The sequence below is a fragment of the Podarcis muralis genome, chromosome 10 (assembly GCF_964188315.1).
Source record: "Podarcis muralis chromosome 10, rPodMur119.hap1.1, whole genome shotgun sequence".
Taxonomy (NCBI): domain Eukaryota; kingdom Metazoa; phylum Chordata; class Lepidosauria; order Squamata; family Lacertidae; genus Podarcis; species Podarcis muralis.
The window spans coordinates 51,226,323-51,243,051 of NC_135664.1; the positions used below are offsets into that span (position 1 = coordinate 51,226,323).

Here is a 16,729-nt window from a genome sequence, read left to right on the forward strand (position 1 = left end):
CAGAGAAAAGCAGGGAAGACCAAGAGGGCACCATCTCCCCCTCCCCCCAGCTTCCTCTGGGCTTTTACAAAACACAAAGTACTCACTGTGTGCCATTTATGTGGTAACCTGACTGCCCAGGTGACACAGGGACAGAACTCAAGTGAAAAATAGAACTTTCACCTCTCCTTGACCAGATCAGGGAAAGGAGATAAGTGTTTGAACTACAGTGAAGGAAAAGAACAGCTCCTATTTATGGGTTATGTATATTTTTTTATTACTCGTGCTTTATTTTTAGGCCTCTTTAATTAGACCTGTTAAAAGAGTTCCCTTCAGGTCCATACCAGGCCCAGAATTTCTTTTTTTGAACTTTCCCAATTTAATTCATGGATCAAATGGTTTTACAGCAATGGAAACTAAAACCTTGTTGTCCAAAATGCCACAGTCAACATTATTTTTCTTGTGCAGGATGTGGGCATTTAAAAAACAACAACAACAACCATATAAAGCCAAAAATAAACAAAGTCACGATGTCTTGTTAAAACACCAGCAGCCTTTTAGAGGGGTTGGCCCGACTCATCACCATGACTTTTCCAAGACTGGAAATGAAAATGAAAAGAAGAATGTTCTGAAACCAAGAGCATGAAAAAAACTGGTTGTTTCTTTTCAAAATGAAGGCAAAAGAGCAAAAGGTCTTCACTTGACAAGGGGCAAATATTTTCTTAAAGAGAGAGGACAACAAATAACTTCAGATGGTAACACACTGTGAAGTGTACCATTCATTCACTTTCTGACTCATATCAGCAGCAGCCACTCATTGCTGGAAATAGCGGAGGCATCCCAAGTAATGAACGTCTTTATGCTGCCTTTTTCTGGATACAAAAACACTGTGTCACAATGTCAATATCTGGCAAGTACCAGTAATGTGGGTTGTTGAGAACACCCATGTTTTAGATGGAGGTAGCTGAGAAGCATAATAAGCAGTGGGGTAGCTGCTGACAGTCACAGAATAAGGAACTGGCAAAGGGTGGTGTAGTGGTTAGCATGTCTGGATTTGGCTAGGAAAATCTGAGTTCACATCCCTATGAACAATGTGGCTTGACAACAGCCTGCGCATGGTTACCGGGGAGTAAGCTCAGTGGTCTTACTGTTAACTGCTTAGATTTCATTTGTAAAATGCCTTGACTGTAAAGAAACATAGGAATCAGCCTTGCGTTTGTGTGTATAAGATATGCAACATTGAAATTAACTGCACTGCAAGCACATTCTTAGAAGGATACTGTCAAACATGAAATCCTAATTGGATGGATACTGACTTAGTTGTTCTCAGAGTAGACCCATTGAAATCAATATGATCTGGGTAGACAGTCTCATATCTGTGTCATCATCAGAAAGACCATAATAAGAAATGGGAGGGAAGGGGTGGTTTGAACACATATGGACATTAAATATATCCAGAAAACATCAGGATGATGGCCAAGGAAATTCTGTACCCTCAGCTGCAGATTCAAGGAGTTGAGTGAAGACAGAGAAAGGTTAGAATGCAGGATTCAACATGACTTGGGAGTTTCATCATTGGAGACACTTTGGCCCATCTCCAAGTATACTTTGAAAATGTTTCAGTGATTTACTATGCTATGCTTTACTTGAAACCCCCGAAGCTCATTTCAAACATTTGTAATATATGGTTATTGGAATCTACACATCAAGCATTACAGCACAAGTATTTTGTTTTATTGTGTACTATTGAGCAGCAATCTAAATATAGAATGAGAGTATATATAAAAGCGATTAAGTAAATCAAAATATTACTCCTTATGAGCAGAGATTTTTTAAAAACTTAGTGAATAGAAACGTACCATTTCCTCTTTGATAAAATCAGTAATTGACCATGGGCATATCTATGCTACAAAATGGTTTTAAGTATTTTAGTAGCATATAGGCTGAAGTGGGTCATGTAACAAGCACAGACCCACAAGAACCTGCAGCTCAGCCTTGAGTCTTTGGTCTGAGCACTAGCGTATTGTAGTTTCTTTTCATTATTCATGTCATCCTTGTGCTCAGTTCAGTGAACTAAGAGTGTAATGTCCCCTTAAGCACATCCCTGCCTCTAGACCTCCCTCTTCCCTTGTTATAGAAGAAACCTGCTGCAGGCTTGCATTAGGATGCCTGCTAGCAAACTCCATACACATTGCCCTGGCTTGCGCCCCAGAGTTGTTGCTTTGGTGCTGCTAACGCAGTAAAAACAATGTGGAAGGCAGAAGTTATGAGTTATAAGCTCAACTTGATTGGCAACGGTATGAAGGCTATCACTTGCCTTTGTTGATGGGAGATATCAATGTGTCTCACTGGTCAGCTATCGCCCACTTTAAACTAGGCAGCCCCCCAGTCAATAAAGTGCTGACCTACCACTGTTCACCTGCTTCAATGAATGCTTGGAGTTCAGAATACCACTCAACAAGGGGACCAAACTACTGCATCAGGCAAAAAAAGAAAAGAAACAAACCTCCTTGTGCCCAGACAGCTGGAACGCCAGGACTACCTGTCCTGGCTTGTCCACCAATCTGCTTCAGGTCAACAACTCATGGAAGATAGACATCATTGACCATGAGCTGAGAAAGCTCAACACTGACTTTGCTGCTCTACAGGAGAGCAGACTCGCTTCAAATGACAGCTTCCAAGACACCTTTTTCTGGCAAGAAAGGCATCCAGAAAAACTGCATAGGTTTTGCAGGTAGAACCACCAACTGAGGGTTCAGAACACTTGCTCACCTCTAAACCAGTCCAATTAACATCTTGAGTGTTTACTCTCCCACTGTCTCTACAGCCACAGCAGGCACTGCAACTCTGCAGCTGTTTGACTTTCACCCCCAAAGGCGCACTCTTCCACTGTCTCCCAAGACAGATGGATGTCAACAGCTAGGGAGCTACATAAAACCCTAAAGCAGTTATGTTCCCAGCATCTATACCTAGAGCCTGGTCAGTGGTCCCTGCTATGGTGAGATGTATTGCATTTCTGCTTGAATTATTTCTAAATTTGCACATAAATTATTACATGCACTTTTATGCAAATCAGCACCTCCCCCTTTTTTTGGCAATGCATAAGTGACCACCCTCAGTGTCCTAGAGGGAGGGGATCCAAAAATGGTTTAACTTTCATACCTGGAGCCCTGCCAGGTTCAAGCCTAAAAGGTACCCCTGACCATTAGGTCCAGTCGCGGACGATTCTGGGGTTGCGCGCTCATCTCACTCTATAGACTGAGGGAGCCGGCATTTGTCCACAGACAGCTTCCGGGTCATGAGGCCAGAATGACTAAGCCGCTTCTGGCAAACCAGAGCAGTGCATGGAAATTCCTTCAGGGCAGAAATGAGGGCACAGGAATGCTCTAGTGGTCCTCTCTGCTTTTTGCAACTTAAAAAAAAACAAACAAAAGCTTCTCTCCCATTGCAAACAATTTCACACACACACACACACACACACACACACACACACACACAACATAATATATAAGCTTCTTATTCAAGAAAGGAAATTCCTTAGGTGGTTTACAAAAAAAAATGGTGTAAAATATTTCTCAAAAAAATACAAATAAAATTAACAACATTTTAAAACAAGTATACATAATAAAATGATTAAAAATACAGATAAAATCAACAGAATTTTATAATAAATGTGTCTGGGTAGGTTTGCCATAAGATAAAGTGGTTTTAGCAGGTAATTAAAGTTGTCCAAGGAGGGCACCTGACTGAAAAATAATGAGAAAGAATTAAAAGGGAGTGCATTGGATGACCTTCTTAGCTTGCCTATCTTTCTCACTGGCTTAGAGTGTGCTAAGCTGCTTCCTAGTCCTCCCCATAGGTAAAGGTAAAGGAACCCCTGCCCGTACGGGCCAGTCGTGTTCGACTCTGGGGTTGCGCACTCATCTTGCTTAAGAGGCCGGGAGCCAGCGCTGTCCGAAGACACTTCCGGGACATGTGGCCAGCGTGACGAAGCTGCAGCTGGCGAGCCAGCACCAGCGCCGCACACGGAAACGCTGTTTACCTTCCCGCTATAAAGCGGTACCTATTTATCTACTTGCACTTAAGGGTGCATTTGAACTGCTAGGTGGGCTAGTCCTCCCCATAGCACAACCCTTTTAGGCCCTCCTAATGTTAAAACATCAGTTGAAGTTGGAGGATCCAGTGAAGGTCAAGAGAGAGTATCCACCATATCTTCTTCTCCATTATCAGGCCTCTGTCTCCAACACTGAAGGCGTAGATCCGTTCTATCCCATGGCACCTGGAAAGGCATGCCCCCCCCCCAGGGGTCATGGGCATTCTACCCTTAGTTGCTTCGGACTGAATCCCACATTCTCTATCCACTAGCACAAGGAGTCTTGCGCTACCAGACGGGCAACTTTTCATGTTGTGCAACAGAGAAATCCAGTGCAACAGTTGCGCTAGTGGAAACTTGTTGCAGAACAGACAACACAATCTATTGTACAACAAAGTTACCGGCAACCTCCTTACGCTTTGTCTTGCACAATAACATTCCACTGGCGCAAAAATGTTTTGCCAGTGGAAGAAGTATACCGCTAAATGATTTTTAGCTTACCATAACGTTGACTGCAACCCTGTACAAGTACTGAGTTAGCAGGAGCTGCACTGGTGCTCAAGCGAAATAAAGATCAAAGACGAAAACTCAGGCCCAAACTAAACATGAGGTTAATGCTTGAATGTATTTAACCACATGCACATTTTTGTTACGTAAATAACAGGGGGAGGGAAGCCTGAGTGCAGCCTTGGGATGAGAGGGAGGATCTTAACTCTGCCACAGTCCCATCAAAAATAGCCTCCCCAAAGCTGTTGTTTGCATTCCAAGGGAAGCCTCCCTTGATGCCAGCCATGTATTCTTTGCACCTTTCTGGTGAAACTTTTTGTGCTGATTGGAAGGCATTTGTCAATACAAGTGTCCGAAGCTTTCACAACTAGTCATGCAATCTCTGTAGGAAGCTGCAGCTGATAGTTTTAGAAAGAGTACATTGCTGAGCAAACGGACATCACACAGTTTAGCAAATAGATGGTAAATTGTATATTTGTGATTTTGCAAGATGTCTGTTCCATTTGAGGGAGACTGAACTCGTTCTTAATAGGAGTCAAAATGAATGTGCTCTTTTAGAAGTATTTAAACATGGATGTACACACACACACACACACACACACACACACACACACACACACTGCTTCTTTCTATGAGATGGTGGCCCTGTTCAGACCTGGGAAAGAGCAGTCATTCTGTGATAGAGCATCAGCCTAAGGTCCCAGGTTCAATCCCTGACATCTCCAGGTAGCCCTCTTTGCTCCTTAGAGTAAGGGTTGGACTCAAACATGATTATTATTGATGATGATTTCAAAAATGCAGCTTCTAATTTATGCTTTTGCATGCTCTCTTTCTCATCGACTGCATTTTGCCCCTTTCATTTCATGCCTGTGCCTCATTTAATGGAGACAGGACTTCAGCTGCAAGATTCTGTAGAGGCATTCTGCCAAAATGACATGAGATTTATTAGTTTTATAAAGTGCTTCAACTTAAATAGGCCTGATATAAATACAACAACAAATCAGTGGTAGCATTTTTAAAAAAACACACACACTCGCACGCTCTGCATCAAACTGACTCTAAATAAACTCTAATTGACATCAATACATCTGTTGCTTATCATTTTGTTTCCACAGAGAAGCTACACTTCTATCAGCTGGTAGTAACACCCACCAGATCAAAATTTCCAAATAAGCTACACACTGGAGAATAAGGGAGTCCACTAAGTGGAGCTGAAGATAAAGTTGTGTGTTTATGCTAGTATCTGAGATCTGATGCACCCCCATAAGAAGTATGGAATACTAGGGAGTGCTAGAGCTTGAATTATAGGTGTGGTACCAGGCCGGATAATAATTATGTTCACAAGAGACTCATTGTTCTCAGAGTTTTGCAAAGCTACAGATCAAGGCTGACTCATGATGACTAGCTTAGGACTTCTTGGTTTCCGTGACAACCATCTGTCTATCCCATAAAATAACTGGCCTGACAGATAAAGCAGAACCCAATTTAGATCTTACAGTGGCCTGGACATGAGATTCACTTGTATGTGAGAGACACTATTCTTAGGCCCACATCATTCCCTTCTAAAGACACAAGTTCCAGAACTCCTATGTCCCTGTCTGTGTAATAGATGCTAGTGGAGGCAGCTGGATTGTAAGCATTTATGGGTAAATAATAGGGATGGGCTGAGCTGCTAATTCCATTCTGTTTTGTTCACACTGATACTGAGTCACAGGTCTTCTCGTTCCCATTGTGTGCATTTTTGCACCTTTTTGTAAAAAAAAAAAATTAATGTTACATAGAATGCATGCTATTCAATACAGTCACCAGTAGAATGTGAATCTTGAATGATTTTAAAAAAATGTAAACTGTAAGAATGATAGCTATCTAACTACTTCCACTAATGCAAGGATTTATTTCTCAGCAACGAAACTCTCCCTCTCTCTTCTCTTCTCACCTGCTCCATTCCCTAAATATGTTCTGGGTTTTCCACCACCATCTTGGATCTGATATGGGGAGGGTGTAGAAGGCACACAGTTGGAGGAGAGGGATGGGAAGTTCCGTTGTGTAGCCAAAAGACCATGTGCTAGTGGAAGCACTTCATTGGATACCAACCTGTGCTTTCATGCACCCTTTTTCTGCATCAAAATTCCACTGCAAAATCCTGGGAAGTATTTAATGAGACTGGGAGATGCATTACAACCCAAAAGCAAATCCAGGATCATTGGTTCACATCAACTGCTGAAAAAAATGGACCAAACATATTCCTGCCCCATCCTTAGGACATGCAAAAGAATAACTAAAACAACAACGACAATGCTGCAGTATAGAGTGCTTTTGTTCAGGCTTCCAGGCACTCTCTTCAAGTCTACCTCGCCCTCAGTTTCCCATTTTTCTCATCCCAGCAGTCATCCATGGCCACTGAGAGTACTCAATCACCAGTAGACTGTTTGGGAGAGTCACCCCAAACACTCACCCACCTTCACACACATTTTGAATTTCCCCTAAATATTTTTTTTTATACTTCTACAAACCTTGGGTTTTCTCCCTGTGCATGGTGGTGCTTTAGGTTGTATAAATGGAACGAACATCTGCTTTGCAAGCAGAAGGTCCCAGGGTTCAATCGCCAACATCTCCAGGTACGGGGGTGGGCAAGTCCCCTGTCTGAAAGCCTGGAGAGCTCAGCCGATACTAGTCTGTGCTGTGCTGAATCCTAGAACAATAGGATCCAGAATGCAGCAATCTGATTCGTCCGCAGGAGCCACCCAATCCAGCTCCAGGTGGAAGTGCAGGAGCAGCCAATCAGGCTCCTAGATGAAGTAAATCAGCAACCTGATTGGCCTGCGGGAGCAGCCAATCAGGCTTCTGGAGGAGGTGAATCCGCAACCTGATTGGCCTACAGGAGCAGCCTGGAATTAGCCAATCACTAGGGGCCCATTGTGTAAATAATGTATATATAGCTAGACATTTCATGGAAAGTTTCATTCATTGCTACTATAAGCTGAATAAAGAGCATGAAATTCACACTCGACTCCGAGTATATTTCAGTCTGACTCGATCGAAGGCAGCTTTCTTCTAACCTCCTAGAAAACACTTAAAAGCATGGTTTTGTTGCTTTTTTTCTCCACTTCCAGAATTTGCTAATGAACAACAACCACGTTCATTTACCCATAAGCGTCATTGTCTTATAATCTTAATAAGCAAGAATATTATTATGATCAATATTTTGCTAGTTTGTAGTACTCATACACTAATACTGCACTTTCTTACACACTCTCACACATATTCTTTTTCCACATTTCATCAACCAAAGGTGAAAGTTGAGAACCAGCTTGACTTCCAAGACATCGCAAGCGTGGTAGCCATGGCCAAAACATACGTCACGACGGAGACTTTCATTGATTCCAAATATGATATTCGAATCCAGAAAATTGGCAACAATTACAAAGCTTACATGTGAGTTTGCTGTCAAGTTTGGGACTGGGTGGGGCGGGAAGCAAAGCTGCTCTGTTGGTTTGTTTATTTTTAAAGGTATTCATGTTCAAAACTGAATGCACTTTTTTCTTCTCCTAAATGCTAATTGTGGAGAACAACGTGTCTTAAACAAAAATGTTCTTCTGATCCCCATTCTATGACACAGATCAGTCCTGATGTTGCTCAGCTGTGGCCTGTGAGATCTGACAAGTGCAATGTCTGATCGTATGTCTGGGCAAGCTTTGTGACTGCTGCGCTCCTCCTGAACGCAAAGCCCGGAAGACCATGTTTGCCAGCGGCACAAGCAGCATGAGCAGACATCAACAGCTAGTTAGGAGAAAGGAGACTCATGCCCTTTAATAACTCTTGAGAAGTCACCGGGAGAAGCTGGTGGGTGGCTTTTAGAACCATTGACTTTATGGTGGCAGAGATAGCTGCATTTCCAGCAGGCTGTCATTACAATGGAAAGCAGGCTCAATGAAAGCCAGTGTTTCCCTTTTCTTTAGAGTTTCACATTGCCCCCTTTTCACAACCAGCTCTAAAGCCCACTGATGTCTGTGGGAAGCTTTCTCTCGGCTCTTCTGGCATGCAGCCTCCTGTGCCGTTTAAATTCTACACTACAGAGCACGAGGTTAATTATTCCGCAGGCTTTTCACAGACTCTTCTACTGTACAAAGCCTGACATACCCAGAAGAGAGTTCATAAGGCCAATATAAGACTACCCAGCCAGCATTTGGATGAAGATGTAACTAAGCAGGAGGATGCCAGCACACAGAGAGAACTTCCCAGCCTCCAGATGGAGTTACACATTGACTAGGGCGTCGGCAATGGCTTAAGAGCAAAGAGGAGCACAGGGCTGAGGAAGGGTTCCCTGCCAACACCCTCCCTCATTCCCACCCTCTTTTCTTTAATATGGAGAGGAAATCACAGTGTTTGGGGGGATTTATTGTCCGCATGTGGTGTGTTTGTTTTTCCCAGGAGGACATCGATCTCTGGAAACTGGAAAGCAAACACAGGTTCTGCCATGTTGGAACAGATCGCCATGACTGAGAGGTAATGAGCAGGAGGGGCTGCAGCCAAAATGCAATATTTGGGTCAATCTGATAGGCTTGGGCCTTGGGCTTCATTAACCATTATCCCAAATACACTGTAGCACAGAGGTTCTGTTTGCATTTTGCATTCTTGACTGGGGTGAGCAGCAATTGGCTCTCAGAAAAAATACAGCACTGCACCTGTGCATGCCTTTCCACCTCAGACGCCTACTTGCCTACTTCCCCCAGCTAAACATTATTTTGCCCAGATGGGGTGGGCACAAGAGGGATGGCTGTTCCCCATACCTAATCTTAAAGTCACAATAAGCTTAAGCTGCTCTTTCTCAGACTCAGGTCACATAATGATGAGACTCATACACAGAAAGCTTCCAGGGTTCAACCCACATGACGATAGTCATATGTGATCTTTTTTAATTGACACTGTATATTTCAATACGTCTCAGGGGAAGGGCTGCAGCTCAGTGGTGCAGGATGTGCTTTGCATGCAGAAGACCAGGTTCAGTCCCTATCATTTCCAAGCAGGGCTGGAGAACCATGCAAAACCCCACAGGATGGCTGCCAGTCAGCGTAGGTCATGAATAGTGACCTCCCAATGTTGTTGGTCTCCAACTCCCATTGGGCCCAGCCAGCATGGCCAATGGACAGGAATGATGGGAGCTGTAGCCCACATTGGGTACCACTAGTGCAAAGAGCATTGAGCTACTGTAGATGGAATGATTTGATTTGATTTGATTTGATTTGATTCAGGGCCGATTCCTATGTACACATCCACAGGAAGAAGCTGCAGTTTGCACTGAAGTGCCTCCTTGTTATCCGCACTCACTCCTGCATTAAGGCCTTGAATGAGACCAGCTAACAAATTTCATATCTGTACTTATACAGATTGTGAACCAAGAAATATTCACCATCCTGCCTCTCCAATCCCTCTTCCTCCGTCCTTGCATGAACAGTGCAAAGCCCTTTGCTCATCAGTTTCATGTGGTCCTCCCTGCCGCACCGGCCTTGCAGTGCCTTGTGTATTAGCATGGAGAACCTGCCTGATTCATGGGGTTAATCCTCAATGTCAACAGCCCATTCCTGGCACCCCTCTCCTCATACATACCCAGTGTGGGAAAGAATTAGCTCACCGGTATGAATATATTTATACTTCGCCACTTCCCTGCCAAGAAAGGTATTCAGATGATCACCTCTGGCCCCTTTCTTTCTGCCTTCTCCAAGGGCTTTGTTGCCTCATTATGCAACGGCAACGGCATTGTGGGTAGGGTGGTATTATTCAGAAATGGTATCGAGATCTCCTTCTTTCTCTCTCTATCACACATGAGCTGCAGTTGTCGGAGATATGCCTCCTGCCTCAGCTAAGGCACCCAGATGCAAAAGAGGACTTCTGTATCTGAGGCCACCTCTCAGAAAGGATATTGTAGAGCTGGGAAAGGTGCAGAAAAGGGCAGCCTAAAATGCTCAGGCAAATTGGTGAGGGTGCACAACTAAAGTTACACAAGGTGTGGGAAAAGTGAAAAAGAGGGATATTTTTCTCCATCTCTTATAATATGAGAACCTAGGGCTAGCCAATAAAGAGCTGAATGTTGGGAGATTCAGGACAAGCAAAAGTAAGAACATACTCACACATTAGCATTGTTAAACTATGGAATTCACTGCCAGATAACGTGGCTTTAAAAAATAGAATTAGGCAACTTCGCGGAAGAAAAGGTTGTCCACAGCTAATAGTCGTGGTGCTATGTTCTTCATCCAGAACTAGAAGCATCATGCCTCAAGATGCAAGACACTGGAGAACAACAGCAGGAGACATTTGCCCTCACATCCTGCTTGTGAGCTTCCAATAGGAATCTGTTTGGCTACTGTGGGAAACTGGACTAGATAAGCCTTTGGTCTGGTCCTGCAGGGCTGCTCTTGTGTTCCTAGTAATAATCTGACCAGCCCACTATGTGACCACAGACTTTCACAGTCCTGTGCACACAACACATTTGTTTTAACAACTATGGTGCTAACTGGCTGGAGGACTAATTGTGTGTTTTGAGTGCTGCATAGACATCATGCCCTTCAAACAGAAGCACTATATTGAGAGAAGACATTTTGATTATCACAATAGATAAGTAACAGCTCTAGACAAATAAACAGGCCAATTTCTCTTTGTGTTTGCCAGGATTGCTTCCTGCTCTCTCACTAGGTTGCAGAGCTGTTGGCTATGGCCAGAAAAGTGATTACTTTTATGCCTAGGAAATCAACTGCAGAATTAATCTATGGGGTCAACCATGCATTCCAAGCCTCATAAGATGTTTATATATTTGGCTGGAAGTTAAGAAAACTGATTATCTCTGAAGAGGGGGCTATTCGGGGTTATTTTTTTGCAGTTTCTACAAGCAATCTTATGTGGTTTTTGCAGATATCGACTCTGGGCAGATTCCGTTGCAGAGATGTTTGGAGGCCTTGACATCTGCGCAGTCAAAGCTGTCCACAGCAAGGATGGAAAAGATTATATAATTGAGGTGAGAGGTTGAATGAGTGGCCTGTAAGCATCATTCAAAAAGGATGTGTAACGAAGTATATATTACATTATTTGACACACACAGAGGCATGCATGTATGTAGAAACTCCTGTGTATGGCAAGTGCCCCTCATTCATTTATTCTACCACGCTCCATATATTCAATGCACATTCATTTAATAGAAGCACAGAGTATATCTGACAATGGACTTATCCACACTTAACTTCTGCCCTGCGCTTTCTAGGCAAAGGTCAGCACTTTCCTGGTCTGTATCTGAGTGCCTCCCCCCCACACACACACACACACCCCGCTTTCCCCAGGAAAGCCCACTCTTTAATGCTGAATCAGAACAAATGGCTTGATCATAGACTCATAGGTATCTCAGGCTGTTCTCAAGCCATGTATCTCTGGGTCTGTAACTAGCAGATCTCTCAGAAATTAGCTGGCCTGAGATGCTATTAGCAGGGATAGCAAAATGAAACTGACATGTTCAGAGGCATTCTGCCTTGGGGACACCCACATGCTGGGGAGAAACAACAGAGAATGCCCCTCCCCACTCGAGAGTCCTCTCCAGGTGTTTGAGAAACAGAACACTCAATTATCAAGGAATCATTTTCCAGGAAGGAATCTTTGAGGTCCAACCCCTCTGCTCAGTGCAGGATCTCCAATGCAGGATACAGCTACAGTATCCCTAATAGCCATCAATCCTGTTAAATACCTCCAGCAAAGGAAAGCTCACCATGGCTGTCTGTACCACTGTAAAACAAGCTGTAGGAAATTTCTTCTAAGGTTTAGGCAAAATCTGCTTCCTGGAAATTTCCATCCAATGGTTCTAGTCCTGCCCTCTGGAGCAATAATATGTTGTGTCTTCTGCAGGACACATATTTGAACCTTAGCGGGACCTTGCCATGGCCCATCCAGGTAGTGCTTAGATTTTTATGTTCTCAAGACCATGCAAGCCTCTTAGGAACATGAGTCAACTTGAGATGTCTATCAGTTAGGAGTGGGGAATGCTATGAATGGAAATACTAAATGGAAAAGCTCTTTGTTGACCTGAAGAAAGCATAATATTTTCAGCAAGCACCTCTAAAATAACGTTTCCAGATATGTGAAATACATCTGTTCATGTCATCGTTGTCCCTCGCCTGCCCTGCAGTGATCAGAAAGCTGAGAGCGGGGAAAAGAGAACAGAGAACCCCATCCCTTTTCTCCCACCATCTCCTCCACTTCTGCATTAAGACAAGGCTAAACTTCTTGCCATTTTCAACTGAACAAGGATGCTGGCAGGAAGGAAGGAAGGAAAGAGCTGATTAATCACATCAAAGGAGTGGTGGGTAGAATGGCAGAAAGGATAAACACAGAGCAGTAGCACAACTCTCACAGGAGGCTGGCTGAGTCCAAAGAGCAGCAAGACAGGCGGCATTACTGATTGCCACCTGGCCAAATAAATTACTCTGGCCTGCTCCTGTGTGTTTAACATCAGCAGATAGGTAGAAATCAGCAGGCACAGCTTACCATTTCATTGTGCAGTACTAGGTGCCTGTAAAACAGAGATGGCCAAACTGTGGCCCTCCAGATGTCAGACTATAGCTCCCATTAGCCCTGGACACTGGCAGGAACTGATGGGAATTGTAGTCCAGCCATATTTGGAGGACCACAGGCTCCCCAAACCTGCTGTAAAAGATAGCAGCACATGATTCACAAAAGGAGCAAAATGGGGGTGTCAAAACAAAGATTTATGGTGTGTCTTTGCTTGATCTCTTGATACCTGCATTGGCTACAAATGAAATGATTATTAAAGGCTCTTCAGCGGGACTTGTGGGGGGCATTAACAGGTGCCTTTGCCCCTATGTGTTAATTTTGCTCCCCTGTTGTGCTGCTGAAATGAAACCTCTGAACTCTTGAACTGGAGGTGCAACTTATTTGAGATGGTAACTAAAATGAAAGAGGAACTCCCCAAGGAGTCTGTGGGTGGCATGAATAATGAACTGCTGTGTCCCAGGAACACACACCAGCTGGGACAAACCATGGCTGGAAAAGCTAGCCTTTTGAAGTGAGGCCTGCCGTGCCAAGGGGGTCCTTGCTGGTGGGAGTTGGGTCGGTCAGGCCACTGGAGAAAGGGGTGGGCATTTGAAAAAGAGAGATAGTTTTTTGTATATATTGTTGAAATTTCTCAAAGCTGAAATTGGAGACCTGCTCAGTGGGGGGAGGACATCATCAAGGCAACTGTGCGGAAGAATGAGCAAGTGTCCTTGGTTACCGTGTGAGGATGCTGGAACGGAGACACGGTGTCTGCCCTGCTGTAAACTCCACCAACGCAGGAAGATGAGCAAAGCCGGCTGAATGCTACATCCAGGGCCACTGACACATCCAGAGAGCTGTACGTGGGAGAGCACTCTCCCACCCACTGAGTTTGGGGAAGCTGATGAGAACCACATGAGCCCTGTGGCGATGGCACATTCTTGCACTGCGCAAGTATCCTGTAAGAATCGGTGGCAGGTCAAAGGTTGTGTGAGACAAGTGTGCTGCCAGGAGAGGAAAATATGTTTGCTTTAGGCTTCTCTGATGTCCCTCCTTTTCTTGCAAATCATCTGAGACCAGCTACTGGCACAGTTGCTGCTGGGACACTTTCAAGGGTGGCCAGAAAAAGCTGTCCCACTAGTGCCCTGGTACAAAATTCAGCATGAATTGGGGTAGAGGACAGCGTAGCTCCAGAATTATGGTATAATAATATCATAATCATTGTCTTAAAACATTGGAAGGGAGAAGAAAGTAAAAGAGACAGCAGAGGGGTTCTGCCTCTGGGTAGGACTGGGTCTAAAGCCTTAGGGAAACACTACCAGTCAGGGTCAACTATGCTGAGCTTGGAGTCAGTCTAAGGCTGCTCCTAACTGAGGTTCAAAGCACAGGAAAAGGCCAGGGCACTTTTTTCTGATCAGTTGGCAACCCCAATAGCCAGCAGAATTGCCCATCTTGCCACTGTTTGGACTTTGCTGGCTTCCCAAGAGCTTTGTGTGTGTAAACCCACTTATCATTTTGCCATTGCATGAACCCACCATCCCTCTGATGTGATGGAATTGGCGCTTTCTTTCCTTCCTTCCGGTCAGCCAACCTCCCTGCTCTTCTTAACTCCTGAGAACAGCAACAAGTTTAGCCTTCATGTCTCACCACAGTACACAGAGGTCGAGGAGATAGCTAGGGAAAGGGGTATGGGTTCCCCCCCATCCTTTGCCCATCTCCCTCCCTCTCCCTCTGAGATACCTTATCAGGAGAGAGCAGCTGTAGCAGCAGGACACAGCTGCTGACCTTGCACAGTGGTGAAGGCCGGAGCCACATGGGACGCCTGCCTCTGTTTTGTCTCAGCCGTTACATGGAAGTCTTATTTTCAGGGAAGGAGGGAAAATGTTTCTGCTTTGTATACGCCAGCTTTGTGTCTAGCTTCACGTGTTTATCTCAGCATTGTAAGGTCAGATTTTATTTAATATCTGGCAACAAAGAAAACTCTTGTGCTAGTGTGGCAGAAATAACCAAAGTAGCCTCCATTCTCCTTAGGGACCTGTAGCTTCCTTTACTTCAGGGGTGGGGAGCCTGTAGCCCTCCAGACATTGCTGGACTACAAATCCCATCATCCCTTACCATTAGTCATGCTGGCTGGGGAGGCTGATGGGAGTTGGAGTGCAACAGCCGCAGGCTGCCCATCCCTGGTTTACATTATTACCGCTATTGGAGTTCACTAGCAAAATAGCCCTGCCTTTGGTGGGTGTTTCAAATACGCCGCAATGGCACAGCCTATCAGTGTGCCCTACTTTACAGAGGACAGTCCTCTGTCTGAAGGGCTGTCCAGTCCACATTTGGTTTAAAAAGAAAGAAACTTTAGAAGAAAGACCTTGAAGTTGCCCATCGGCAGCTGACACCTAGACCAAGCAGGCAGGCAGGCAGGCAAACATAAACACCACCTGGTCATAATCTGGTACCCTGCTATAGTGACATGCATTGAATTTCTATTTAAAGTATACATGTTTCTAAATGTGCTGGGAATCACAAGTGGGGAGAGCACTGTTGCTGCCTACTCTGTTCTGTGGACTACAGATGGCTCCTGTTTGGGGTGCCAGGCAAGTCCTTTTCTAGGATACTCCATTCCACCAGCACCCCATTTTCTTTCCCCCACCCACCCACTTCTCAATGAACACTCAGTATTTCATGGCCACTGAGCAAACTATTGGGCTGTTTTTGAAGCACCCCTTCCTTTATTTTAATTTTTATACTTCTGCAAACCTTGGAGTTCCCCACCCCCACTACTGATGACTCCCCTCGTGTGTGTGGATGTTGCCATTTTGACTGTGTAAGGATCTACACCCAGAAAATAAATTTGCTATTAGTATAATTAGGGTTGCCATATTTCAAAAAGTAAAGATGCAATTTTTCAACTGACAAAGCGCCACATTTCAGAAATCCTCCCACCGCCGGGCATCAATTCCGCCTTTCAAATCCCAGTATGGCAGCCCTAAATAAGTTAAATAACAATTATTATGTTGCTTTGAGTACGAAGTTTGCAGGGTACAATAGCCCCATCTAGTGATCGCAAATCAGCCTGTGCCATTAGATGTAAATAGGGCTTCTATTTCCACATGGAATCTGAAGCTGCCAGGTTAGTTAACAGGTGGGCAGAGGGGTTGCCCAAGAGAATTGCCTGTGGCTCAGGTAAGCTAATTCAGGTTGATTCTCAGGGCTTCAATGGCTCCTCAATATGCTCCCCCCCTCCCTTTTTCAGACAGGCTGAAAAGCCTAACACTATGCTGAGTGAATGCTTACCTTAAGCATTACCAATTGGCAATCATGAAGGTATGCAATGATGGTCCTGCATCTTATCTGTCCACATTTTCCCAGCTCTTGGGTTCTGCATTTGCCCCATTAGCTAAAGGTGTCTATAGGTGGTTTGAAGGTGAGGATCTGGCTGCCACTGATATAAAAGGACTCACTTCATCTCTTTGTGCAGGTGATGGACAGCTCAATGCCTCTGATTGGGGAGCATGTGGAGGAAGACAGGCAGCTAATTGTGGACCTGGTTATCTCCAGAATGACGCAAGCCTGCCTGAGTGTGGGGTCGTCCCCTTCACCTCTGCGGCCTTGGGTAAGACCCCA

General features: G+C 44.5%; 1 protein-coding gene across 3 annotated transcripts in view; it reads left to right on the forward strand.

Moving 5' to 3' along the window:
• Nucleotides 1-16,729, forward strand: part of SYN3 (synapsin III) — a 173,442-nt gene that overhangs the window by 147,435 nt on the left and 9,278 nt on the right. For all 3 annotated transcript variants that reach the window (XM_028747496.2, XM_028747495.2, XM_028747497.2), the window contains 4 exons: nucleotides 7,872-8,014; nucleotides 9,011-9,085; nucleotides 11,486-11,588; nucleotides 16,584-16,718. In XM_028747496.2, coding sequence (XP_028603329.2) covers nucleotides 7,872-8,014; nucleotides 9,011-9,085; nucleotides 11,486-11,588; nucleotides 16,584-16,718 — 456 coding nt within the window. The remainder of the gene's footprint in view (nucleotides 1-7,871; nucleotides 8,015-9,010; nucleotides 9,086-11,485; nucleotides 11,589-16,583; nucleotides 16,719-16,729) is intronic.